Source organism: Drosophila nasuta, chromosome 2R (genome assembly GCF_023558535.2).
Source record: "Drosophila nasuta strain 15112-1781.00 chromosome 2R, ASM2355853v1, whole genome shotgun sequence".
In the NCBI taxonomy this organism is placed as follows: Eukaryota; Metazoa; Arthropoda; class Insecta; order Diptera; family Drosophilidae; genus Drosophila; species Drosophila nasuta.
In genome coordinates, this window is record NC_083456.1 from 27559427 (window position 1) to 27586287 (window position 26861).

At 33.9% G+C, this 26861-nt stretch overlaps 3 protein-coding genes across 3 annotated transcripts; 1 reads left to right on the forward strand and 2 right to left on the reverse strand.

Moving 5' to 3' along the window:
- Positions 1–12920: 12920 nt before the first annotated feature.
- Positions 12921–13471, reverse strand: LOC132786607 (vasotab-TY2-like). Its single transcript, XM_060793173.1, has 2 exons — positions 13245–13471; positions 12921–13176 (listed from the first exon to the last, which is right to left on the reverse strand). The coding sequence occupies exons 1-2, from the start codon at positions 13438–13440 to the stop codon at positions 13121–13123; spliced, it is 252 nt and encodes an 83-aa protein (XP_060649156.1). The 5' UTR covers positions 13441–13471; the 3' UTR covers positions 12921–13120.
- A 701-nt stretch (positions 13472–14172) lies between these two features.
- Positions 14173–14578, reverse strand: LOC132786609 (vasotab-TY2-like). Its single transcript, XM_060793174.1, has 2 exons — positions 14372–14578; positions 14173–14312 (listed from the first exon to the last, which is right to left on the reverse strand). Exons 1-2 carry the CDS (start codon positions 14562–14564, stop codon positions 14257–14259), a joined length of 249 nt encoding a protein of 82 aa, XP_060649157.1. The 5' UTR covers positions 14565–14578; the 3' UTR covers positions 14173–14256.
- Positions 14579–18126: 3548 nt separating this feature from the next.
- On the forward strand, positions 18127–18666 carry LOC132785636 (uncharacterized). Its single transcript, XM_060791826.1, has one exon. The coding sequence runs from the start codon at positions 18159–18161 to the stop codon at positions 18465–18467; it is 309 nt and encodes a 102-aa protein (XP_060647809.1). The 5' UTR covers positions 18127–18158; the 3' UTR covers positions 18468–18666.
- Positions 18667–26861: the final 8195 nt, after the last annotated feature.

Here is a 26861-nt window from a genome sequence, read left to right on the forward strand (position 1 = left end):
ATAGAGTCGCGCATTTGGGTGAATGTTGTTTACCATCACATGGAACGGATTGTAAATCTGCATAAAAGAAATAATTATATAATTAGGAAATAACTTTATCGAATTAAACTTGCGTATTTCTGTCCAACAGGCGATGTTGTCCCTAACACAATAATTAGCAAATTTGCAAAACACTCGTACACCCTCAATATGTGCCAATACACAGACAGGATCATAGATTCTCGGGCATCCTATTCCGCAATTCTTTTTAGCCATTGAGAAATTACAACAGACAAGCAGAGCGAATAATGCAATGTAGATTTTCATGTTGATTGAAAATAGATTGTCTTTGAACTAACGTTAAACGTCAATATCCATTTATATTTATACATTTCTGCGAAAATTCAAACTTCATGCAATTTATAAACTATTTAATCTATATCGAATTCAATTAGCAACAGGAGTTGAATAGGAAAATATTCAAACAGCAGCCATCTTATTATGAGGAATTATAAACTTTTTTTGTAATTGCAGATCAGAGAAAATTTTGTAAAATAATTCAATTTCTTTGCCTATTTTGTTATTTTGTATTGCCATATGCTTTAAGTATATGAAATTGTTCGATACTCCAATACCCTTGCAAGGAATGAAGTGTAAATCTGCGAAAAATGTATAAAATATTACATGATTATAAAATGTTAATCGGATTAAACATACTTTATCGTGATGTATTATTAAAAAATTGTTCAAATTAATTAGCTGCGTAAAATTACAAAAATTGGAAGATTGCATATTTATTGTAATTTATAATTTAAAGTTTTAATAATTGTTTAGTTTTTAGTGAAATTAATTGAATTGAAATAAAGCAAATAGACAGTTACATAAATATCAATTTAATGTGTATTTTGTTAAGTAAATCGTCACATTGAGAAGTAGATTTTTTGAATCGAATTAAATATATAGAATAATGAACTTCTGGGAAAGTCAGATCAGAGAAAACTCATTTTAATGTATTGGACGAATTGGTTCGTCAGAAGAGTCTTGGCGGAAGCGTAAAATAAAACACGTTCTGCTTTGGTTATTTATTCGCGACTGTTGTTGATGTTAGTTTACATAATTGCGTCCAGTGCAGGTGTTAATGTTAATGCACTGCTAACATTAGTTATCGATAGTTATATTCCTAAGCGTTTATTTCTCAACGAAATGGCTGATACCACTGATTCGGTATAGATTTTGTGTAGAGCATCGCATTTGGGTGAAGATTGTTTTTTATAACAATGAACGGGTTGTAAAACTGCGAAAAATATATAAAAGAAATAATTATATAATTAGGAAATAATTTGATCTAATTAAACTTGCGTGTTTCTGTCCAGCAGGCGATGTTGTCTCTATTCCATTTATTCCCAAATTTGCAAAACACTCGTTCACCCTCAATATGTGCGAATGCACAGACAGGTTTGTAGATTTCCGGGCTTGATATTCCGCAATTCTTTTTAGCCATTATCAAATTACAACAGATAAGCAGAGCGATGAATGCAAAACAGATTTTCATGTTGATTGTAAAAATATCGAATTTAAACTAATTTTAAACATCAATATCCATTTCTACTTATACATTTCTGCGAAAATTCAAATTTCATGCAATTTATAAATTATCTGATCTATGTATATCGAAGTGAATTGGCAACAGTAGTTAAATAGGAAAATATTCAAACAGCAGCCATCTTAGCCATCTTTGTAATTACATTTCAGAGAAAATTCCGTAAAATAATTCATTTACTTTGCTTATTTTGTTTTTATATTTGCCATATGCTTTAGGTTTACACAATTGTTTGATACTCCAATAACGACGCGATTAATCCAGTTCGTGATGTATTATTACAAAATAGTTCAAATTAATTAACTGAGTAAATTAATTACAAATATGCATATTTATTGTAATTTACAATTTAAAGTTTTAATAATTTTTTAATTTTTATTGAAAATAATTTTAAACAAAGTCTGAATTGAAATAAAGCAAATAGACAAATAAATAAATATTTATTTAATCTGTTTCTTTTTTTAGTAAATCGTCACATTGAAAAGTAGATTTTTTTAATCAAATAGAATTACGAATTTCTGGGAAATTCTGAGGATATCGCTTCCTTATAGATTTTGAATAGAGCATCGCATTTGGGTGAAGATTGTATTTGATAACAATGAACGGGTTGTAAAACTGCGAAAAATATATAAAAGAAATAATTATATAATTAGGAAATAATTTGATCTAATTAAACTTGCGTGTTTCTGTCCAGCAGGCGATGTTGTCTCTATTCCATTTATTAACAAATTTGCAAAACACTCGTTCACCCTCAATATGTGCGAATGCGCAAACAGGACTTTTGATTAATGGCTCTATTGTACTGCAATTCTTTTTGGCCGCTGTCAAATTACAACAGATAAGCAGAGCGATGAAAGCAAACCAGATTTTCATGTTCATTGTAAAAATATGGAATTTTAACTAATTTTAAACGTCAATATCCATTTCTATTTATACATTTCTGCGAAAATTCAAATTTCATGCAATTTATAAACTATATAATCTATATCCAATTGAATTAGCAACAGTAGTTGCTTATTATGTAGAATTATACATTTTTATTGTAAATGTAATTCAGAGAAAATTCCGTAATATAATTCAATTATTTGGCTTATTTTATTATTTTATATTTGCCATATACTTTAGGTATACACAATTGTTCGATACTCCAATAACGACGCGATTAATCCAGTTCGTGATGTATTATTACAAAATTGTTCAAATTAATTAGCTGCGTAAATTAATTACAAAAATTTGAAGTATGCATATTTATTGTAATTTACAACTTAAAATTTAATAATTGTTCAATTTTTATTGAAACTACTTTTAAACAAAGTCTGAATTGAAATAAAGCAAACAGATATCAACTTAATTTGTATTTTTTATACCCGCTACCCATAGGGTAGAAGGGTATTATAACTTTGTGCCGGCAGGAAATGTATGTAACAGGTAGAAGGAGGCATCTCCGACCCTCTAAAGTATATATATTCTTGATCAGCGTCAACAGCCGAGACGACATAGCCATGTCCGTCTGTCTGTCTGTCCGTATGAACACTTAGATCTCAGAGACTATAAGAGATAGAGCTATAATTTTTTTTGGACAGCATTTGTTATGTTTGCACGCAGATCAAGTTAGTTTCAAATTTTTTCCACGCCCACTTCCACCGCAAATCAAAAAAATCGAATAACAAGCGTAATTTTAAAGCTAGAGCTTTACAATAATAACTAAGGTATTTATGATTCCTGAAAATTTGATTGCGATCAGATAAAAATTGTGGAAGTTATTAAAGAAATACTTTTGTATGGGCAAAAACGCCTACTTACAAGGGGCTTAGTTGCTTTGGCTGACAATCTGGTATATTGTGCCGTCTATGGTATATTTTGATATATATATCGATATAATTAATATACTGTTTGGTATATTTCTTAACATTTTGTAGTATTTTCGGTATATTTTGAAAATAATATCAGAATATTTTGCTTTTATTCAAAATGGGTAGCGGGTATCTCACATTCGAGCACACTCGACTGTAGCTTTTTACTTGTTTTATTTAGTTAATCGTCACATTGAGAAGTTGACTTTTTAATTCAATTGTATGTATAGAATAATGAATTTCTGGGAAATACAGATCAGAGAAAGCTCATGTACTTGGCTGATTATCACGATTCCTGCAACTTTCTGTACAGATCATTGCATTTGGGAGAAGATTGTTTACCATCACAAGGAACGGGTTGTGGAACTGCGTTAAATATATAAAAGAAATAATTATATAATTAGAAAATAACTTTATGGAATCAAACTTACGTATTTCATTCCAAAAAGCGATTTTGTGCCCAACAACATCTCTATCAAATTCGCAAAACACTCGTTCACCCTCAGTATGCACAGATACGACGGTAGACAGCCATTGCCAAATTACAACAGATAAGCAGAGCGAATAATGTAAAATAGATTTTCATGTTGATTGTAGAAAGATTAAATTTGAACTAATTTTAAACGTCAATATCCATTTCTATTTAAACATTTCTGCGAAAATTCGAATTTCATGCAATTTATAAACTATATAATCTATATCCAATTGAATTAGCAACAGTAGTTGGTTATTATGTAGAATTATACATTTTATTGTAAATGTAATTCAGAGAAAATTCCGTAAAATAATTCCATTATTTGGCTTATTTTATTATTTTATATTTGCCGTATGCTTTAGGTATACATAATTTTCCGATACTGCAATAACGACGCGATTAATCCAGTTCGTGATGTATTATTGCAAAATTGTTCAAATTAATTAACTGAGTAAATTAATTACAAATATGCATATTTATTGTAATTTACAATTTAAAATTTTAATAATTGTTTTATTTTTATTGAAACTAATTTTAAACAAAGTCTGAATTGAAATAAAGTAAATAGATAAATAAATAAATATTTATTTAATTTGTATTTTTTTTAGTAAATCGTCACATTGAAAAGTAGATTTTTTTAATCAAATTATATGTATAGAATTACGAATTTCTGGGAAACTCTGAGGCTATCGCCTCCTCATAGATTTTGAATAGAGCATCGCATTTGGGTGAAGATTGTTTTTTATAACAATGAACGGGTTGTAAAACTGCGAAAAATATATAAAAGAAATAATTATATAATTAGGAAATAATTTGATCTAATTAAACTTGCGTGTTTCTGTCCAGCAGGCGATGTTGTCTCTATTCCATTTATTCCCAAATTTGCAAAACACTCGTTCACCCTCAATATGTGCGAATGCACAGACAGGAGCATAGATTAATGGCTCTATTGTACTGCAATTCTTTTTGGCCGCTGTCAAACAGATAAGCAGAGCGATGAATGCAAAACAAATTTTCATGTCGATTGTAAAAATATGGAATTTTAACTAATTTGAAACGTCAATATCCATTTCTATTTATACATTTCTGCAAAAATTCAAATTTCATGCAATTTATAAACTATTTAATCTATATCGAATTGAATTAGCAACAGTAGTTGCTTATTATGTAGAATTATAAATTTTATTGTAAATGTAATTCAGAGAAAATTCAGTAAAATAATTCAATTACTTGGCTTGTTTTGTTATCTTATATTTGTCATATGCTTTAGGTTTACACAATTGTTCGATACTCCAATAACGACACGATTAATCCAGTATGTGATGTATTTTTATAAAATTGTTCAAATTAATTAGCCGTGTAAATGAATTACTAAAATTGGAAGGTTGCATATTTATTGTAATTTACAATTGACAGTATTAATAATTGTTGTATTTTTATTGAAACTAATCTTAAATTGAATTGAAATTAGACAAATAAATAAATATTTATTTAATTTGTATTTTTTTTAGTAAATTGTCACATTGAAAAGTAGACTTTTTAATCAAATTATATGTATAGAATTACGAATTTCTGGGAAAGTCAGATCAGAGAAAATTGATTTTATTGGCTGATATTATCTTTTCGTGACGGAGTTTGTGTAAAGCATCGCATTTGGGTGAATATTGTTTACCAGCGCAAGGAACGGATTGTAAATCTGCATAAAAGAAATAATTATATAATTAGGAAATAACTTTATCGAATTAAACTTGCGTATTTCTGTCCAGCAGGCGACGCTGTCCCTAACACAGTAATTAGAAAATTTGCAAAACAGTCGTTCATCGTTAAAAAGTGCCGATGCACAGACAGGATCATAGATTCTCGGGCATCCTATTTGGCAATTCTTTTTAGCCACTGTCAAATTACAACAGATAAGCAGAGCGATGAATGCAAACCAGATTTTCATGTTGATTGTAAAAATATGGAATTTTAACTAATTTTAAACGTCAATATCCATTTCTATTTATACATTTCTGCAAAAATTCAAATTTCATGCAATTTATAAACTATATAATCTATATCGAATTGAATTAGCAACAGTAGTTGCTTATTATGTAGAATTATACATATTTTTGTAAATTTAATTCAGAGAAAATTCCGTAAAATAATTCAATTACTTGGCTTATTTTGTTATCATATATTTGCCATATGCTTTAGGTATACACAATTGTTCGATACTTCAATAACGACGCGATTAATCCAGTTCGTGATGTATTATTACAAAATTGTTGAAATTAATTAACTGAGTAAATTAATTACAAATATGCATATTTATTGAAAATTACAATTTAAAGTTTTAATAATTGTTCTATTTTTATTGAAACAAATTTTAAACAAAGTCTGAATTAAAATACAGCAAATAGACAAAAAAATAAATATTTTTTTAATTTGTATTTTTTTTAGTAAATCTTCACATTGAAAGGTAGACTTTTTTAATCAAATTATAGAATTACGAATTTCTGGGAAAGTCAGATCAGAGAAAATTGATTTTCTTGGCTGATAATTTCTTTTCGAGATGGATTTTGCGTAAAGCATCGCATTTTGGTGAAGATTGTTTACCATCACAAGGAACGGGTTGTAAATCTGCGTAAAATGTAAAACGAAAAAATTATATAATTAGGAAATCATTTTATCGAATTAAACTTGCGTATTTCTGTCCAACAGGCTCTGTTTTCCCTAGCACAATCATTAGAAAATTTGCAAAACACTTGTTCACCCTCAAAATGTGCCAATGCACAGATAAGACGGTAGATTCTCGGGCATGCTATTCCGCAATTGTTTTTAGCCATTGACAAATTACAACAGACAAGCAGAGCGAATAATGCAATGTAGATTTTCATGTTGATTGAGAATAGATTGACTTTGAACTAATGTTAAACGACAATATCCATTTCTATTTATACATTTCTGCGAAAATTCAAACTTCATGCAATTTATAAACTATATAATCTATATCGAAGTGGATTAGCAGTAAATGAATAGGAAATTATTCAAACAACAGCCATTAATATGTATAATTGTACATAATAAATTAAATTCAATTGCTTCGCCTTTATTGTTATTTTAAATTTGCCATACGCTTAATGTATCCACAATTGTTCGACACTCCAATACCTCTGCAAGGAATGGGGCGTAAATCTGCTTAAAATGTATAAAATATTACATGATTAGAGAATAAGTTAATTGGATTAAACATACTTATATCGTTCTTGCAGGCTATGCGTTTCATTTCACACTCATTCTCGAATTCACAAAATAATATTTCATCCTTCAAAGCCCCTGTTCCACAAACAGGAGAATCTAATAATATGCACGCATATTCGCATTCCTTTTTTCCCACTGTCAAATTGCAAAAAATTAGCAAGGCGATCAAAGCAAAATAGATTTTCATGTCAATTGTAAAAAGATCGAATTTGAACTAATTTGAAATGCCAATATGCATTTCTATTTATATTTTTCTATGATTATTAAAATTTACTGGTATAATTAAATTTGTAATCCGTGTAATCTATGTACACCGAAAATATTAAAGCACCAGCAAGCTAATTCCTATATAGAATAATACATTTTTGTTGGGAATTCAAATCAGTGAAAATTTCGTGGATTTCATGGCTGATATTGTTTATTATTTGACATGCTTTATGCGATAAATTGGAATTCGAGGATCTCCTTTTATGTGAATAGAGCTGGACATTTGGGTGAAGATTGTTTACCCTCACATGGAACAGATTGTAAAACTTCGTAAAATGTATAAAAGAAATAATTATATACCTAGAAAATGCGTTTATTGGAATAAAGTTGCTTTTGTTGTTCTGCAGGCGATGGTTTCCTTAGCCAAAACTGCAAAACACTCGTTCACTAAGGAGCTAAGTCTAATGTGCAAAATCTTTGGCATTTACTTTTACAAAATTACAACAGATAAGCAGAACGATCAAAGAAGATTTTCATGTTGATTGTAAAAAGATCAAATTTGAATTATTTTGAAATAACTCTTTCTATAATATTTATATTTATATATTTCTGTATACAATTTGTTCTGTACAATTTTGGTGGGAAATCAAAAGTCCATGTTATACTGCAATTTATAAATTATTTAATCTATAATGAACGAAAGTTAAAAATTAAAAAACCCATATTTTATATAAGTTTTATTGTATGAATTATAATTCGTGGTGCATATTTTAAGTGAATAGAGCGATAATTCATCTTTGCAAGGAATGTAGTATAATCTTGTATAAAAAGTAGAAAACATCAATTATATAATAGGAAATAAGATTAACAGATTTTACATACCTATTCGTTTCTCGGAGGAGACATCATTCATATCGAGCACAATGACATTGGGGAGGGATGCTAAGGGTACACAATTCTAGTGCGCATTTCTTCTCTGCTGCTGTTGTTAAATTGCAACAAATTAAGAGAGCGATCAATGCAAAGTAGATTTTCATGTTGATAGTTAAGATATTGAATATGAACTAATTTTAAAAAACAAAATGCATTTATATTTATATATTTCTGAGCAAATTCAAATTTCATGGCATAATGGCAATTTATAAACTATATAATCTATATCGAATGCATTAGCAACGGAAATTTAATAGGAAACTTTTCAATCAGCAGTGAACTTATTGTGTAGAGTTATACATTTCTGAGAAACACAGATCAGAGAATAATTCAGTTGCAAAAATGAAAAGCAGAATAATCTTAAAATTCCTTTTATTGTTAGACAATAAATTTAAATTCATGGAGCTTCTTTAACTTTAAAGGGTCAAGCATTTGGGCGATGGATTAATCATGCAAGGAGTTCGTGCTAAGTGCGCATATACCGAATAAAACAAATAATGATTACAAAGTAGGTTTACCGAAATTCACATCCTGAATACTGTGTTCTAGTCGATGCTCTTCATTAAACAATTATCCTCGAATACGCAACGTTAAGCGGCATGAAACAACGCAATTCTTTTCAGTCACTGCCAAATTGCAACACATTAGTAAAACGATCGGTACAAAGCTGACTTTCATGTTGATAGAAGATCAAATATGTGATTTTTTTTTGCTATTTTTGTATATTTCAGGGTAGATGCGTCGGTATATTTCAGTGGGAAGATAATATTACTTGGGATAATGCAATTTACAATTTATATAATTTTTAAGTCAAAAGAGCTGCGCACTTGAGCGATGGTTTACAGTGAGATGAGCCTGTATAAAATGTATAGAAAAAATAATAATATATATTTACAAAACTGATTTATCGGCATTCACACTTTCACTTTCCTCTCTTGCAGGCGATAAAGTCCAATAAACAGTTATCATCGAGTCCTTGCACTAGTTCACCCTTAATAGGCTCCATCCTACATACCGAAGTTAACTCTAAAGTGCAATAAATTATTATACTGATTGATGATAAGCAGACTTTCATGCTGATAGATGATTGAATTTAAACTAATACGAAATGTCTATATGATTTTCTATATAAACATTCATATTTCTATATAAAGCAGTTGTTTAATTTCCTTGGAAAATTAATATGATATGGTATACGGAAATTTATAAACTATTTCAAAATTCATCGTCTACAGAAGTTTATTAAGAAAATACCCATTAACATAAGTTTTTTCAGTGGATTATTATTGGTAGTGCTTCTTTAAAGTTAATCGCAATAACATTCCCCAGGATACGCCAAATTGCATCGTGTTATTTTGCAGTCTTTAGCGTCTGTCCAACTGCTAAAAATTGGAAAGGCAATCAATGCAAAGTAGATTACCATGGCGACAGTTAAAAGATCGAATTTGAACTGGTTTTAAATATCAATGTGCATTTCTATTTATATATTTCTGAGAAAGTTCAAATTTCATGGCATAATGGCAATTTATATACTATATAATCTATATCGAAGTGCATTAGCAACGGAAGTTTAATAGAAAACTATTCAATCAGCAGCGAACTTATTATGTAGAAATTTACATTTCTGGGAAACTCATATCAGAGAATAATTCAGTTACTTTGCTGATATTATGAATTATTTGTGATATTCTGCATGAAAACAATATTTCAATTGTATCAGAGAGTATTGCGAAAATGAAAAGCAAACGAAAAGCGGAATAATACAATACATACAATTCTTTTTATTTTCATTAACTAACAAACTGGTAAAACGATCGATGGCAATGCAGACAAGTTAGTTACAAGTTCGAATACGTTTTTGTTTCATTTCAGTTGAAAATTAATATTACTTGGTAAAATGCAACTTATAAACTATATAATTCATATCGAACGGAAGTTATAAAATAAAATAACCATATTTTATATAAGTTTTATTGAATGGATTATAATTCGTGATGGTTAATCTTTGCAAGGAATGTAGTATAATCCTGTATTAAAAGTATAAATATTAATTATATAATAGGAAATGAGATTAATGGATTTCACATACCTATTCTTTTCTCGCAGGAGACATCATTCATATCTAGCACAATAACATTGGGGAGGGATGCTATAGCCGCAGAGTCTTTTTGCGCATTTCTTCTCTGCAGCTGTTGTTAAATTGCAACAAATTAACAGAGCGAAGAACGCAAAGAAGATTTTCATGTTGATAGTTAAAATATCGAATATGAACTATTATTAAAAGTCAATATGCATTTCTATTTATATATTTTTGAGAAAATTCAAATTTCATGGTATAATGGCAATTTATAAACTATATAATATATATCGAAGTGCATTAGCAACGGAAGTTGCTTAATAAAAACCTCTCATAACAAATAGCCACATGAATATGAAAATTTCTTTTAAATTTGTATATTTATTTATTAGCTGGTTGTTCTTTGAACTCTTATTATTAAACAAGGCTCGAGCATTGGGGTGAAGTAATTCCACAGCTAGTTGATCGCCAGTCTGTTGAAAAATATATATACAAAATATTAATAAATTATTATGAAATAGGTTACACAAATTTCACGTACTGATGTCGTAGAGACAACCACTCCTAGCCATAAAACATGGATTGGAGAACTTGCAGTGCACTTGTTGTCCTTGAACATTGGCCTTTCCGCAGACAGGATTATACTCCTTTGTGCAGGGGAAACAAATCTTCTTTTGAGCTAGTGTCAAAGTGCAGCAAAGCAGCAGACTGATCAATGCAAAGTAGATTTTCATGTTGATATTTAAAAGACCGAATTTGAACTAATTTTAAATACCAATATGCATTTATATTTATATATTTCTGAGAAAACTCAAATTTCATGGCATAATGGCAATTTATAAACTATATAATCTATATCGAAGTGCATTAGCAACGGAAGTTTAATAGGAAACTATTCAATCAGCAGCGAACTTATTATGTAGAGTTATACATTTCTGGGAAACACAGATCAGAGAATAATTCTGTTTCTTGGCTGATATAGTGAATTATTTGTGATATACTGCATTGTGATATATTGCAAAAATGAAAAGCGGAATAATTTAAGAATACATACAATTCTTTTTATTTTCATTAATTAACAAATTGGTAAAACGATCGTTTGCAAAGCAGACTTTTATGTTGATAGTTACAAGATCGAATACGCTTTTGTTTCATTTATATTTTTGTTTATAGCAGTTGTTGAATTTCAGTGGGATATTGATATTACTTGGTACAACGCAATTGATCAATTATAGAATTTATATCGATCGGAATTAAGAAAAATAAAGTAGCCTATGTTATATAAGTTTTATTGAACGGATTATAATTCGTGGTGCACATTTTAAGTAAATAGGCCGATGGTTAATCTTGTAGTGTAATCCTTTATAAATAGAAAAAAAAATTATTATATAATAGGAAATGAGATTAATGGATTTCACATACCTATTCGTTTCTCGGATTACAACGACATTCGGGAGGGTTGTAAGGGCTACAGTCTAAGTTGTGGCAATTGCCAGATTGAGCTGTTGTTAAGTTGCAACAAATTACGAGAGCGAACAACGCAAAGAAGATTTTCATGTTGATAGTTAAGATATCGAATATGAACTAATTTTAAAAGTCAAAATGCATTTCTATTTATATATTTCTGATAAAATTCAAATTTCATGGTATGTATAATGACAATTTATCAACTATATAATCTATATCGAAGTGCATTAGCAACGGATATTTAATAGGAAACTATTCAATCAGCAGCAAACTTATTATGTAAAAATTTACATTTCTGGGAAACTCATATCAGAGAATAATTTACTTACTTTGCTGATATTGTGAATTATTTGTGATATTCTGCATGAAAACTATATTTCAACTGTATCAGAGAGTATTGCGAAAATGAAAAGCAAACGAAAAGCGGAATAATCTAAGTATACATACAATTCTTTTTATTTTCATTAATTAACTAATCGGTGGCAAAGCAGACTTTTATGTTGATAGTTACAAGTTCGAATACGTTTTTGTTTTATTTATATTTTTGTTTATAGCAGTTGTTGAATTTCAGTGGGATATTGATATTACTTGGTACAACGCAATTTATCAATTATAGAATTTATATCGATCGGAAGTAAGAAAAATAAAATAGCCTATGTTATATAAGTTTTATAATTATAATTATAATTATAATTATAATTATAATTATAATTATAATTATAATTATAATTATAATTATAATTATAATTATAATTATAATTATAATTATAATTATAATTATAATTATAAATTCGTGGTGCACATTTTAAGCAAATAGGCCGATGGTTAATAATGGCAAGGAATCCTTTATAAATAGAAAAAAAATTATTATATAATAGGAAATGAGATTAATGGATTTCACATACCTATTCGTTTCTCGGATTACAACGACATTCGGGAGGGTTGTCAGGGCGACAGGCTTTCTGGTAGCAATTGATACCAATAGCTGTTTTTAAATTGCAACAAATTAAGAGAGCGAACAATGCAAAGAAGATTTTCATGTTGATAGTTAAGATATCGAATTTGAACTAATTTTAAAAGTCAAAATGCATTTCTATTTATATATTTCTGAGAAAATTCAAATTTCATGGCATAATGCCAATTTATATACTATATAATCTATATCGAAGTGCATTAGCAACGGAAGTTGCTTAATAAAAACCTCTCATAACAAATAGCCAAATGAATATGAAAATTTCTTTTAAATTTGTTTTTTTTTTAAAAGGTTGTTCTTTGAACTCTTATTATTAAACAAGGCTCGAGCATTGGGGTGAAGTAATTCCACAGCTAGTTGATCGCCAGTCTGTTGAAAAATATATATACAAAATATTAATAAATTATTATGAAATAGGTTACACAAATTTCACGTACTGATGCCGTTGCGACAACCACTGCTAGTCATAGCACATGGATTGGAGAACTGGCAGCGAACTTGTTGTCCTCGAACATTGGCCTCTCCGCAGACAGGATTATATTCCAAAGTGCAGACGGAAGGACAATTCCTCCTTTGAGCAAGTGTCAAAGTGCTGCAAAGCAGCAGACCGATCAATGCAAAGTAGATTTTCATGATGACAGCTAGAATCACTAAATTCAATTAATAGTTTCTATTCACTAGCTAGACTATTTATACCACAAATTGCTTTTGTGGGAGGTGCAGTTTTTCCCATAGCCGGTTTGTGATTCCCGGAAGCACTTGTTAAACGCAATTAATAATATTTGTGTAGTGTATGTAATTATGGTCGAGGGTTTGTAATGAATTTGATAGATTTTGCATCTTGGAATTGAGAGAATGCAAATAGTCGAGAATATCACATTGTTGCAAACTGTTTATTTAACAAATTGTGGGACAAGTCAAGTTCATATTAAACTAGAGTCGATAAATATGTAGAATTTGTCACTGTGCTGAGGCACAATGTTTCACGCCACTCTGTAAGAGAAAATAATGATTTATTTACCTGTTCAATAATTTAAACAATAAACTGCAAACTTGCATACTTTGTTGCAACTACCATTGGCTTCCATTGTACAATAGTTTAAAAAATTTGCAGAACTTGATCTCAATGAAGATCTCTCCTCAAGTTGGCTACCTGTTGTCATCACATTCTGGACAATTGGCACCTACGAGGCTGCATTAGAGTAGCAAACTAATCAAAGCAATACAGAACTTTATTGCAACAAATTTAATTTGTCAACGGAGTTTACAGATCAGGCTAATTTATACTCATTGCTGACCATTTAAATTGAAATTTGCAAAAGATCTTGATAGAGCCATAAATGTTTTTTCGCTGTCGTGTATAAATAAATAATTTACCGCATGAAATCAGACGGCAACTAAAAATATAATTATATACCTTCGTTTATTTATTGTTATGAATTTGTCATTTCACATGAGACTCGAACATTGCCGTGAAAGCTTGTGGCAGCTTGAAGAACGCCAATCTATAAATAATGTATTTATAAATATCTTTACAAACCATAAGTTTGATAGATTAACTTACCAATGTTGTCGCGACAGGCACTGCTATCCATGGCACAAGAATTAGCAAATTTGCAGAGTATTTTTTTGCCTCGAATGTTGGCTTCGCCACACACAGGAGCGTAATTGGCTGGACATATTAAAGGACATTCCCGTTCAGCCACTATGAGGCCACAACAAAGCAGCAAACTGATCACAGCCAAGCAGAGTTTCATCTTTATCGTCTGAGTATCTTAATTGAATTTATTAGCTTCAACTCGCTGTTTACATTTTTATACCAATTGCTGATAAAAATTGGCCAACCGGTCTTTAATTGAAGTTGTTGATCAAGTCATTTGTAGAACCAGATTTATAACATATACTTGCAAATATATTTATTTAAGGTATTGTCATGACATACAGTTGTTTTAATATAAAGAATCAGAATATTTTCCATAATCAGTAGAGCACTTGATGCCAATTAAACGGAATTACTTTCACTTTTATAAATAATTTACAAAAGTAGCACTTACCAATTTTTTTTGTGTTGATCACAACAACGTAGCATTTTCGTGCTTAAATTGATAGATAAATTCATAGATAATTCTATTATACTTAAAAATTACAGCCAAATTCCTAACCGTCTTAATATTTTCTTTGAACTTGAAAACTTATATAGAGTAATATAAAAATAGTTACTTCCATGCATGTAAGTAAGATCATAATATAATATACCTATAGCATACGCAACTGTGATTCCCATTGTGTAAAAGTGTCATAATGTATAATATTTCCGAAATTCAGCGTTGTTAGGGGGATTTTTACCGTCTGCCGCAATAGTCACATAACATATTTAATAATAATGTGGACAACGGAACGTGCCCACCTTGCAAACAGGTTTCTAAATTTCACAGTAAACCAAAATGTACTATGTAAAATTTGTTTAATCGAATGCGTGACGGCAACTTGATCTGTAAATCATTAGAGCTTAACTATGAATATTATTAAGCATTTAAGCTAATTGAATTGTTTTTTGTTGACTTTAATTAGTAGCGCTTAAATTTGATTTAATTATGAAAAAAAGTTCAAGATTCTATCAGCGTTAAAATCAAATCAGTTAATAGTAATAATTAATTTTATATCTGAAGGGTATTATAATTTTGTATGGGGTCTAGTGGCTTTGGTTGACAATATAGTATATTCTGTACTATATTTTATTTTTTAAATGTAATAGTCTTCGATATATTTTTTGTATTTATATCCACTTTTTTTGTATTTATTTTGTCTGTATATTAATTCGGTAATTTTAAGAATAATACCAAATTGTTTTAATTTGAAAATAGGTTACGGGTATCTCACAGTCGAGTGCACTCGACAGTAGATTTCTTACTTGTTTTTCACTAACTTAATAGTCTTCTTTAGAATATAATAAACAAATTTCCGGTATTACACTGTAAGAGATTTGTCCATGATTCTGCACTAATTGCATTATCAGTCAGTTTCTGTGGAAGTCAACATAAGATAAAAGATGTTTGTCATTTCATTCAGCTGTTATCGAGTGAATGATAAGTTATCTGCTGATGGGTGTGTTATTCTGCGAGCTGTATGAGTCAACTGCAATTACCACTTGATTTGCCACAGTGTAAACACACATTGATTCGATCTCAATTGGCAACAGGCGTTTGACTTATGACAGCAATTGAACTGACCCTTTTATTATTTTTCTCTTTTTTAATTTTTTGGTTAAACGAACGGACACATTGATCCTCAGCCTCTGCTGCCTTTGGCAATCGTCAAGTGCTAATAGTTTTTGACAGTGAAATTTAAATTCATGTTGGATGGGCCCAAAACATCTGTCATAAATCAATATTGCCCCGTTTGCCAACTGTTCCAATTGCATTTCGTTCGTCAGTGTAAGAGTGTAAGGAAAAACCAAAAAACAAAAAAAAAAAATGCCACAGTTCAGTTGCACAATTTTTGATTATTTTATGGCTCGTTTTCGTTTTATTTCATTTTTGTCAGTTATCAGTCAAGCCCTTTGTCAGTCCAAAGGCGAGGCGAGCACATCAATAAAACGAGCTGCAAAAATTTATTCCAATGGATGGTCGTGAAACTTTTTTATATTGCTTTATTCGACTGCTGTTTTTTGCGCATTTCGAGTGGGAAATGGAAAATATTGCAAATAAAAATCAACATTTACATGTTCTCTAGCATATTGCGAGTGCAAAGTTTACAATTTTGTTGGACTAATAAATACTCTGCTATATAATCTAGATTGTACATTTTGTAGTCTTAAAGAAGCCTTTTGAAATTAAACATTTTTATTTATTTATATATTCATTTAAGTAAGTTTAATATTTAGCATTTGCCTTAATTTGTTTTCCTTCTTTGAAATGTTTAAATGCTTTATATACGTCAAATATTTATTACAATGATTTCAGAATATTTCACATTTTTTACAGCTGACATTCCTTACTTGATACGCTTCAGAAATTCATAAATGGAATGGACCTGAAACAGAATCAGCAATGTTCCAACAAATTGTAAAATGTAATTAAATTGGCTTTGAAATACTCATAACAAATTATTTGAATATAATTAAATTGTAATGCTGAAATGTGGCCACAAAATCGGTAGTTTCCATTGATTAAATACTGCATTCGAAGAGCAAATAAATTTATAAGAAATATAAAAATTCTTTTGATTTTGTGAACTTCCTAGAAGAGTTGTTTTCTATTTTCTTTGACAATAAAATAAAACATTCTTGTTTTCATTTCATTACATTTAATAAACATGTTTACAGAATGAAATGTTTTCTTCACGAACAACTTCAATTGTTGTTTTCCGACTTCCGTCTTCGTGTAAAATAAAACAAGCTTTAAATGTGTGTTTGGGCAAAAGTGCATACAAATTTTGTAGTTGTTTTGTAAAATCTGCGAATAACTTGAAAATGCTACAAATGCCACATGAATTAACATAAATCACCAAAAAGCCGAGCTCTAGAGACCGTCACTGGATAAGAGGAAGGCAGCGTACTTGTAGTTGTTTTCCCCCTCGGTTTCTCCCTCTTTCTGGTGTCTTTGTCTCGGTGTGTGCCTGTAGCTTCATTTAATGGCAGACATTAATAACCTGATTTAATTTATGGCCAAAAGCAAACAAAGCCAAATGCGCAACGTGCGCAATAAAGGCGGCCCTTAGACGCCCCCCAAAGAGAGTCGTCCTCAGCCTCCTCCTCGCCAGTGCCTTTTATCCAGCCACAAGGCTGAGGCTCAACTGCAGCCGCACTGCAATGGCAAGGGCAATTACTCAAGTGTGCAGGACCTAATATGGCTTAAGGCGGCCCAAAAGCAAGTCCTGGACAACTAGCACAAACGAGCACCAAGGCTGAGCAGGCGAAGCAGACAGAGCGACTCATTTGCCAGGTGAAAATATCGTTGGCCCGCCACCAAAAATGCCTTTAAGGCAGTGTTTTGAATTAATTAGCTGTTGTTCCGCTTGTTGTGGCTTGCCAGGGCTATCTCTGAAAATAATTTACAGCTGGCGTTGATGTCATGAATATGCAAGCAGTCCAGCTCCCTCGCTGAACGGAAGAGCTAACACAGCTTCAAACGCTGGGCAAACAAACAGCGCCATAAACTGCCTGCCAAATAGCAACAGGGCTTTTAAACCCCACATTCTCCCTATGGGCTTTATAGTACCGCTCTCTCCCTCTCTACAGTTACGTGCCACACTTTTGATAAGATTACGTTCAGGTAGTTGGGTTTTTTGCTAGTGCTATATAAGCAACACCATGAAATTAGCATAGGTCAGTCTAATTCTTACAGCTCATCATGAATTATCTGTATCTTCTTGCTTGCTGCCTTGCTCTAATCAGCTGCTCCAGCGCCGCTGCCTTTGGCAAACCAACTGGACAGCCAGGTTGCCAGACGGAAGAGGAGATCGCTGTGCAGTTCTATCCGCATTTTTATATCAAGAACCAGTACTGGGTTTGCTCCACTCTTGGAGTGCCTGCTGCCGTCGGATATTGCCCGATTGCCACGGCATTCCTGAACGATGCCAAGGCTTGTGTGCCTTGGGCTGAATGGTATTGGTCGCCACCAGTGTTGCCCCCAAGTGAGCCTCTGCCTGCTGCTATCTAAACGGATCAACAAGGAACTGCCTAGCAAATTGAAATAAAATTAAATAAAAGTGACAAAATTCTCATAACGTATACGCGTTGTATTACGCATACGTTTAGTTGCACCAAAGAAATACCTTTATTAAATATGCTTGTCATTTAAAGTCTCAACTATTGTGTATCCAAGTTAAATAAACAATCAAATAAGTGTGTTAGAAATATTTCATATGAATATTTATAATTTTTTAGAAAGGACAACCTGCGAATTAAACAAGAAATTAAGCAAGTATACGTCTCATGGCACCAATGAAATTAAAAGCTATACGAAAATTATTTTCAATGCATAACAATTTCAAAAATACTTGTGCTAAGATTTCCATCAAATTTTATAAATTAATAAAATTCAAACTAAACACAAAAATAAGCAATTAAAGAAATTGCAAACAAAAAGATTTGTCATTTAAATTCATGTACATATTAAGAATGTTTGACATAGGTTAGGTTAGGTAGGACCGGCTGCCCCAGTACGGGGCAAAGCATAGACCAGTGGAGGTCCGTAGCTGAACCGGTAGCTTATCTACGTCTCAGAAATCGCGCAGTATGGATGCATTTTTGGCAAAAGCCAGCAGCATCCTAGGAGATAGCCGTGAGACGTCCCGAAGATCGTTGTGGCACGGCGAATTAAGGTATTTCAACCGGAGTCGGGATAACGCTGGGCATCTACAGAGAAGATGCTCAAGTGTTTCCTTAACCCCGGTTCGTTGCATTTCCTGCACTGATCACTGTTCGTGATGCCCATCTTTACAGCATGGACAGCTGACATACAGTGGCCAGTTAAAATGCCTAGCATTAGCCTGCAGTCTTTCCTTGAAAGCTGCATGACGAATTTGGTTAAGTTTTTGTTAGTAGAGGCACACATCAGCCTTGCAGTTTTGCACGAGTTGGCATTACGCCAGCTCGCGTCCCACTGAAGTCTAGAGCGCACCTCAATTTCACTGCCTAGAGTTCGCAGGGATATCGGAACATTGCACATGTTGCCAACATCGAGCCCCACTCCCTCTTTGGCGAGAGTGTCTGCGATCTCGTTGCCATCGATGCCCTGGTGGCTTGGGATCCAATAGATTCGCACGACCGCAGATGCGTTCAGCGACTCTATTGCTCTTCTGCTGTCCAGGACAACTTTGGACTTGACCACATCAGAGTGCATTGATCTTATTGCAGCCTGGCTGTCAACAAAGATGTTAATAGAGGTGTGATCACGCTGTAAACCCCGAGCCAATTCGGCAGCCTTGCCAATGGCAAAAACTTCCGCCTGGAAGATGCTGCAATGGTCTGGGAGTTTATAGGATTGTTTGGAGACCGGGTCCGGGCAGTATACGGCCGCTCCGACACCATCATCCATCTTCGAACCGTCGGTGAAGAGGTTGAGGGCTTCGGGAATGCATAACCCTTCCCGCCAGCACTCCGGTTCCAAGAATATAGTGTTAATATGGTCAGTACTGGTAAGGGGGATAGTATAGTCCAAGTCTCTACTAGTCTCCCTACCAATGGCGCTGTGACCATAGCCTAGCAGACCCAAATTGCCAGTTGGGGCTTGACATAACAATTTCTAAAAATATTGAAGAAAATGTATAAATGTATATAATTATTTTAATTTGGTTAAAAACTGAAGGGCGAGTGAAGAAAGTGCCATAATACGCATATTAAGCATACGCATAGTTGCACCAAAGAAATTCTTTGTTGTATATATAAGTTTGAACAATTTTACAAATATTACGATGTTATTAAGACGAATTATTTTTATAATTTCCAAAAAAAAATTAAGTAAAGTATATATTAAGTATACGTGTAGTTGTACCAAAGAAATAAATTGCTTTTAAATTTAAGCAATTTTATAATGTTTCTTATACTATTAAGACGAACTATTTCCATAATTAAAAAAAAAAAACTTAAACTCATAATTCCAAATAAAGTTTATTAAGCATACGTCTAGTTGAACAAAAGAATTAATTAGCTTCGGCATTTGGATCATTTCAATCGGTGATATTTGAAAGTAATATCAACAAATTATAAGCAATTAAATAAATGTTTTGTAAATATTTCATGCGAATTATTGGAATTAACGGAATTACGCGGAACACAAAATAAACTTCATTAAATAGCAATTTTGGGCAGAGCATGCTCACAACAATGTCAGCCAACGGCTGCTAATTAAAAATTATTAAAATGGGCAACAGGGCTAAAGCCACGCCCCCGGCTCCACGTTGCCCTCTTTTTGGTGGCTGTCCCTTCCACCGTCAATTTACCGAATTACGCAAACAATAGACCGAGTTCATGTTGCGTCAAAAAAGAGGAAAGGATTTACGTGAACCACAGCAGAATTTGCTGTGCGCCACGCCCACGTTACGCCCCTCATACCCCCATCGGCCATGGCCGAATGCATTTGACCACGCACTCTGCTTAATTGTTCTGCGCGTATGGGGGACATCACAACAAATAAATGCAAATCCTTTTGGCCAGCACCCTTTGCCAGCCATACGGCTCTGTTCCATGTGCTTCATGTGCTGCATGTTGCATGCTGCATTTCTGATGGCATTCATGTGTGCGCTCCAAAGCGGCTTATTTCCCATTGCGCTGTTTGCCAAACGCTACGACCCGTGCTTTCTCTCTCTTTCCCCTTTCGTGCCTAAAAATAACATTTTGGCCAAAAATTGTTTTTAATTAAATTGTCGACAATTTTTCTGGTCTGGCTTTAATTATCAGACACTGCGGGTGGCAGCTGTTAGGCGACAGAGCGTATCAAATGAATGTTCTCTTTCTCTTGCACTCTTTCTCTCACTCAGTTTAACCATTGTTTAACCACATAAGCCTGGTGGTTAGGCACCAGTTCATTTAAGTGCTCTTAATCCTGCTTGATGATGACAAGAAACTTTTGCACTGTGTTCATTTTGAGTTTGAGGCTTATTCTCTTCAATTTGCTCAAAAGTCAATTTGTGCTTTTTTTAATAACTTTTGTTTTGGTTGCAAAATTTAACTACTTATCTAGTGTGATACATTTCAAATTGAAAGTATGATTTGAAGTTTCTTTTTATGGTGCTTTATAACGATGATAATGCCTGACAAAATTAAAGAAACTTTGTTGAAAGTTCTCTTTTGAATTTGACAGCATTTAAATTACTTTTGTCGTATGACTAATTTAGAGATATTTTTTTAGACAAGCTGCTTTATCTGCTTGTAAATCAAAATTGCCATAAAACCCAATTTAAAGTATGATTTAGTGCCATATTTTAGTCAAGTGTTGGCTTACGAAAGTATAAACAGGTAAAGTTAAAGGCAAAGTTTTGCATCCATTTTCTTTTTTTTAAAAGAAACTTTCGTGTGTTTTTTGTTCGCTGAATACAGTTTAATGTTGCAACTCATTTGGGGGAAGAGGCCCAAGACAGCAGAAGCAGAAGCAAGAGCAAGAGCTACTTTGCCTTCCGTGCTGATTTGCTGTAACAGCTGTGCTCTCAGGCAGTCATTCAGTTTGTTGTGTTGTGTTGTGTTCTGGTGTTTTTTCTACTTTGGGAGCGCCACAATTTGATACACACAAATCGATTTAGTTGCGCATGCAAATAACTTTATTTGTTTAGTGGGCAAAATAAAAAGCAAAAGGGAGAAAACTGTTAACAAAAAGTCGTTGGCGGAGTGGTTGTTGCTGTTGTTTTTGTGTGTTGCTATCGCATGCGGCAAAGACGGGAAGCAGGCAAAACAAATTTGCATAGATCGCAGTTGGTAGCACACACAAACAAATACATATACATATGTATTTAACACACACAGACACACACATGTGCTTATTCACACTCTTGCAACGACATCAATGTCGAGGCATCGACACGAACCAAACTGACTGAGTCTGAGACTGAAGAGAAATGAAAGGCGCAAAGACTAAGTGCATGCTTGAGTGTATTTGTATCGTTTCCATGTGCTTCACTTACACCGAAGAATAGGTGGGGAAGGGGGGAGGAGACTTTGGGGCTTTGTCACTGCAGCCACTGCGATTGAGCAGCGTCGTTTTGTTTGCCTTGCTCTGTGGTTGCCACACCTCGTGTATGAGTGTGTGTGTGTGTGTGTATTTGCGCTTATGTAAATCAAGGTAAACAGAAATCTGTTACAGCATGATACCATTACAATGGCATGCAACAGAGCTTAGGCTCGACAGCAGACTAGATACTTAGACACGTGTCTCCTATTGACTACGATATATGTTATACAAATGCGTTATTGATGCCCCATCGCCACGCCAACTACAGCAACAGCAACATCAATCGGCAACCAGCAACCAGCAACCGGCAACAACAATGGCAACTGGCAACTGAAACATGCTTAACGACAGCTTCTGGAAGCCAGACATGAGAGTTCTCGACTCTCTCGCCAGCAAAACTACAATGAATTGGAGCAGAGAAACCTCTCAACAGAGAGCGAGAGTGCGGGGTGGGGGAAGGGGAGTTATTTAAGCTGCTGCCACAATTGCTTCTTTCCACAATGCGAAGGCAAGTGCTTGCAAGCATGGTCATTAAATCGAGCTCGCCCCCTGAGGTATGCAAAATGAGCAGCTGAGCACAAAAGATATGCCAAGTGCGTGTCCAATTGTTTAAGAAAAAAAAGCAGTAAAATGCAAAATAAAAGAAGGTGCGAGACGACAGAGATAACGACGAAGGAGATGACCTAAAAATAACACAAACTTGCTAAATCTGACAGGCTGTAAGGATTAAAAGCTAAACGAAAAAGTTGCGCTGTCAAACTGTTGTATAATGAGCAGAAAGAATAACAAGAAAAGCAACACAAAAAAGAAAATACAGGAAAAAACACACTTATTATGAAAAGTTGAGGAACTGTGAAAGTGTAAAATTCAAAGTTATAATAACTACGATAATTTGATGTAAATGCAATTTAAGCAATGAGTGTTTAAAATGTACTTTAAAGAGAAAATGTAACTAATAAAACATAACTGTATTAAATGTAAAAAAATGACAGCACTTAAATTTAACAGATTCTATTATTTATTCAATCAATATTTGGTACAAACACATAGTTAAAAGTTAAACACTATTTTATTTTTGAAGAAACTGACTTGCACTAAGCAAACAAAAAATGTTGCATACTGTTAGGGGCGCCTAATAAATAAGGCATTTAAACTTGAGCTACTTAATTGAGTGATTACAATCATCTATACTAAACTTAACCCGCATAATTGTGGTAGTATATGAGTGTTATCCTTCAGAGTGTCTAAGTAGGCCACTTCGCCCGCAGAACCTAAATAAATGATAACACTTTGATGACGTCGACCTGCAATCGCGCACAGCCCGCAACTGGCAATGGCGGGCAAAATGGCAATAAAGTAAAGGACAAACAACAAACAATGCAAATGCAATAACAGAATTCAAATTGGAAATGGGGCGGAAATTGAAATCGAAGGCGTTGAAGTGATTTCGTCTCACGAAAATTCAATTGGAGTGGCGAAAAACGCCAAGCGAACGAAAATGCCTGACAAACAGCAGTTAGACGGCAGATGCCGGGCTAAAATACGAATACGAATTCGAATCCGAAACACCCAAACACCTTCAGCAACATATTGCAGCAACACACAGAAGTACAGTGTTTGGGGAGGGTGTTAAGGCTTGTGGCAACGCGATTTTGTGGCAGTTTGCACACACAATTTGTATTTTCCTTTTTTTTGCGTCTGCTTTCTGCTCTTGCTGCCGTTGCTGCATGCAATTTTAATGCGATTTCGGATTTGATTTGTAACCAAAAAATAAGCCAAACAAACTTTGCGCAGAAAGTGCAAAGTTGTTGTTATTGCTGTTGTTGGTGTTGTAGTTGTTGTCGCTTGTTAAGTGCAAATATAAATTCAACGGCGCCATAAAATACAAATGCTAGGCATTGCGAGGAGACGTACCAAAAGGCAAAAAGGGGGCAGGTCAAATATTTATTTGTTGCAGTGCAGAAATTTCGTGCAGCATACTTTTATGCGCCGCTGAAAATACAATACGGAGACGATGCGATGCGACGCGACGACGGCAGAGGCGCATAAAACCTTCCGTTGCCATTCAAGTGGAAAAGTTTAAGCCAACTTAACAGCAAGTACTACATCTTCCCATCCACAACTCTCAGCCTCGGTCTTGTTGGGCTTTACAAAAATGTACGCGCAGAAAATCATCCAACAAGCTGACGGTTGCGATGCGTTCGCGTTTCTCGTTGTCGTTGTGGGTGCACAGCACGAGGGTGAAGCGGTTTATGTGGCTGGTGCCGCTCAAGTTGGCTTGTGTAGTGACAGAGTATGGTATAAAAAATGCCAATTATGGCTACTCGACAGGAAACGTCGCACAAAACGACTGCAGGCTTCAGGCAGGCAAAAGAAAGGCAATGAAAAAATCTGTTGCATACTTTTGCGCTCAATGCGTAAATGCAGCTAAGGTGTAGCTCAGCTATTGCGGCAGAGTTTAAGGTAACTTTATTTATACGAACTGTTGCCAACTATCACAGACAGACAAACACAAGCGCACAAGTACTCATAGCTGTAATTAAAGTGGCAACACCGTTGACCAATGTCCATCAACGTTCCTTTTGCGGAAACGGAAGTTGTGCCGACGTCGGTTGCAACTTCTGGTGCTGTAGTGTAGTAGAGTCGAAAGTTGAGCTACGTTGCAGGCACGTTGCGAAAGGCAATTCAAATGCATAACTTGCAAAACTCTCTCAGTCGGAGTTGACCAGGCCGCAGAACAATTGCAAACTCAATTAAATCTGAGCACCATTGCGACAGCGCCCTTTTCCCTGCCACTGACCCTTAACTTAAACTACAGGCCAAGTTCTCTGGTGCTCTGACTTTGCCACAGACTACTTCTGCACTGGACATTGGCTATGCGCCTGTCTCTGTCACTGTTTTGTGTTGTGTATGTGTGTGTGTGTGTGTGTTGATAACATACGACAATTGTGACTTTAAAAATCCCTTTTCGTAATTTCAGTGCACAACTTTTGCAGGATTAATGGCCCAAGCGGCACACCAAGCCAAGCAATTAAAATGCAGCAACAGCAGGAGCAGCAGGAAAAGCAGCAGGAGTAGCTAGAGATGTGGCTGCAATACGAAACGAACGAACAGAGGGCGGAAATGGAGCAGAAAAATTGCTGTGACTTGGAGAGCGTTTTCAAAATGCACATGTGTGACAGAACAGTGTCGCATCGGAGATAGCTAGCGTCGCTTTAAAGTGGCTGCAGCACGGGACAACGAACGACGAACGTCCTAACGACGACTAGGCGCCACACACTGCAGTCATGAAGTGTTGGAGTGTTGGGTTTGGGAAGGGGTAAAAAGGACAGTTTGCGCGACTCTGCTTTTTGTCCGCAACATCCAAAAGACAAATAATGCAATTTCCTGACTAACTCATTTGGGGGTATCCAGCAAGCAGTGTGCAATCACAATCGCAGTGGCAGTCGCCTCTCTCTAGTCTATTGTTGCAGCAGTTTTCGTGTCACTGACACTCCAACTTCATGCACAACATGCATGCTTCACTCTCTCGGCATGTGTGTATATTGCAGTCAGACATTTATTACCTAGGCAATAGAGTCGCATTAGCTATGGATGGCATGAGTTCTTTGTCTGCTAGCGCTTGACTAAATGCGTAACTATCCATGAAACTATCAAAAGCAAGTGCCTGCATCAGTAAATTCAGCTGGAAAGCAAAACTAATTAGACAGCTGTGAGTGCTGAAATTAATTGGAATTCTGATTAAAGTCAAGCAGCAAATGAAAGTGAAATAATGGGGCATTTATACGTATACTTAATTTAATTGTAATAGAAGATTGTATTGTAATAGAATATTTCCTTTCACTGCAAGTTAAAGCCAAAGTAACTAAATAAAATTACAAATTACATGTGAAACTTCTCAAACGCATCTGCTATCCAAAGGAATAAATGAGAAAACTTGCACATACTTAGGAATTTTCAAATATATTTCTTCGAGCTCTGATGCATTCGCTATGCTGCTGGCATTTCGTTTGCCGTTCAATAATCTAAAAGAAAATCTATAAATCAACTGTCGCTGCTTTGGTGTTTGGCAATCAAGTATACGCCGAGTTGTGCACAGTTTAGATTTCGCCAGAAGATACAAAAACTAACTGCGAACTTTAAACTCATTTTGAACTCGCAGCAAGTTGACACAACTGAGACACAAACACAAACACACACACAACCACACACACAGTCACACATACTTGAGTTGACTGTAGTATTTTATTTGATACATATGCTCGGTGACCGAGTCAGGTTTCCCGTTGCCTTTTCCCCCATTCTGTGCTCTGCAATTTGCCATTTCGTGTTGTTTTGTGTGTGGTGACAATTGTTTTGTGTTTTTTTTTCGCTGCAAGCTAAGAGTGT

Bases quoted from the DNA above. Each gene is read 5' to 3' on its own strand.
- LOC132786609 (XM_060793174.1), bottom strand. From the start codon at position 14,564: ATGAAACTCTGCTTGGCTGTGATCAGTTTGCTGCTTTGTTGTGGCCTC. The intron at 14,313-14,371 runs GTAAGTTAATCT...CATTATTTATAG, and splicing joins TGCCTGTCGCGACAACATTG to ATTGGCGTTCTTCAAGCTGC.
- LOC132786607 (XM_060793173.1), bottom strand. From the start codon at position 13,440: ATGAAAATCTACTTTGCATTGATCGGTCTGCTGCTTTGCAGCACTTTG. The intron at 13,177-13,244 runs GTACGTGAAATT...ATTTTTCAACAG, and splicing joins TGGTTGTCGCAACGGCATCA to ACTGGCGATCAACTAGCTGT.
- LOC132785636 (XM_060791826.1), top strand. From the start codon at position 18,159: ATGAATTATCTGTATCTTCTTGCTTGCTGCCTTGCTCTAATCAGCTGC.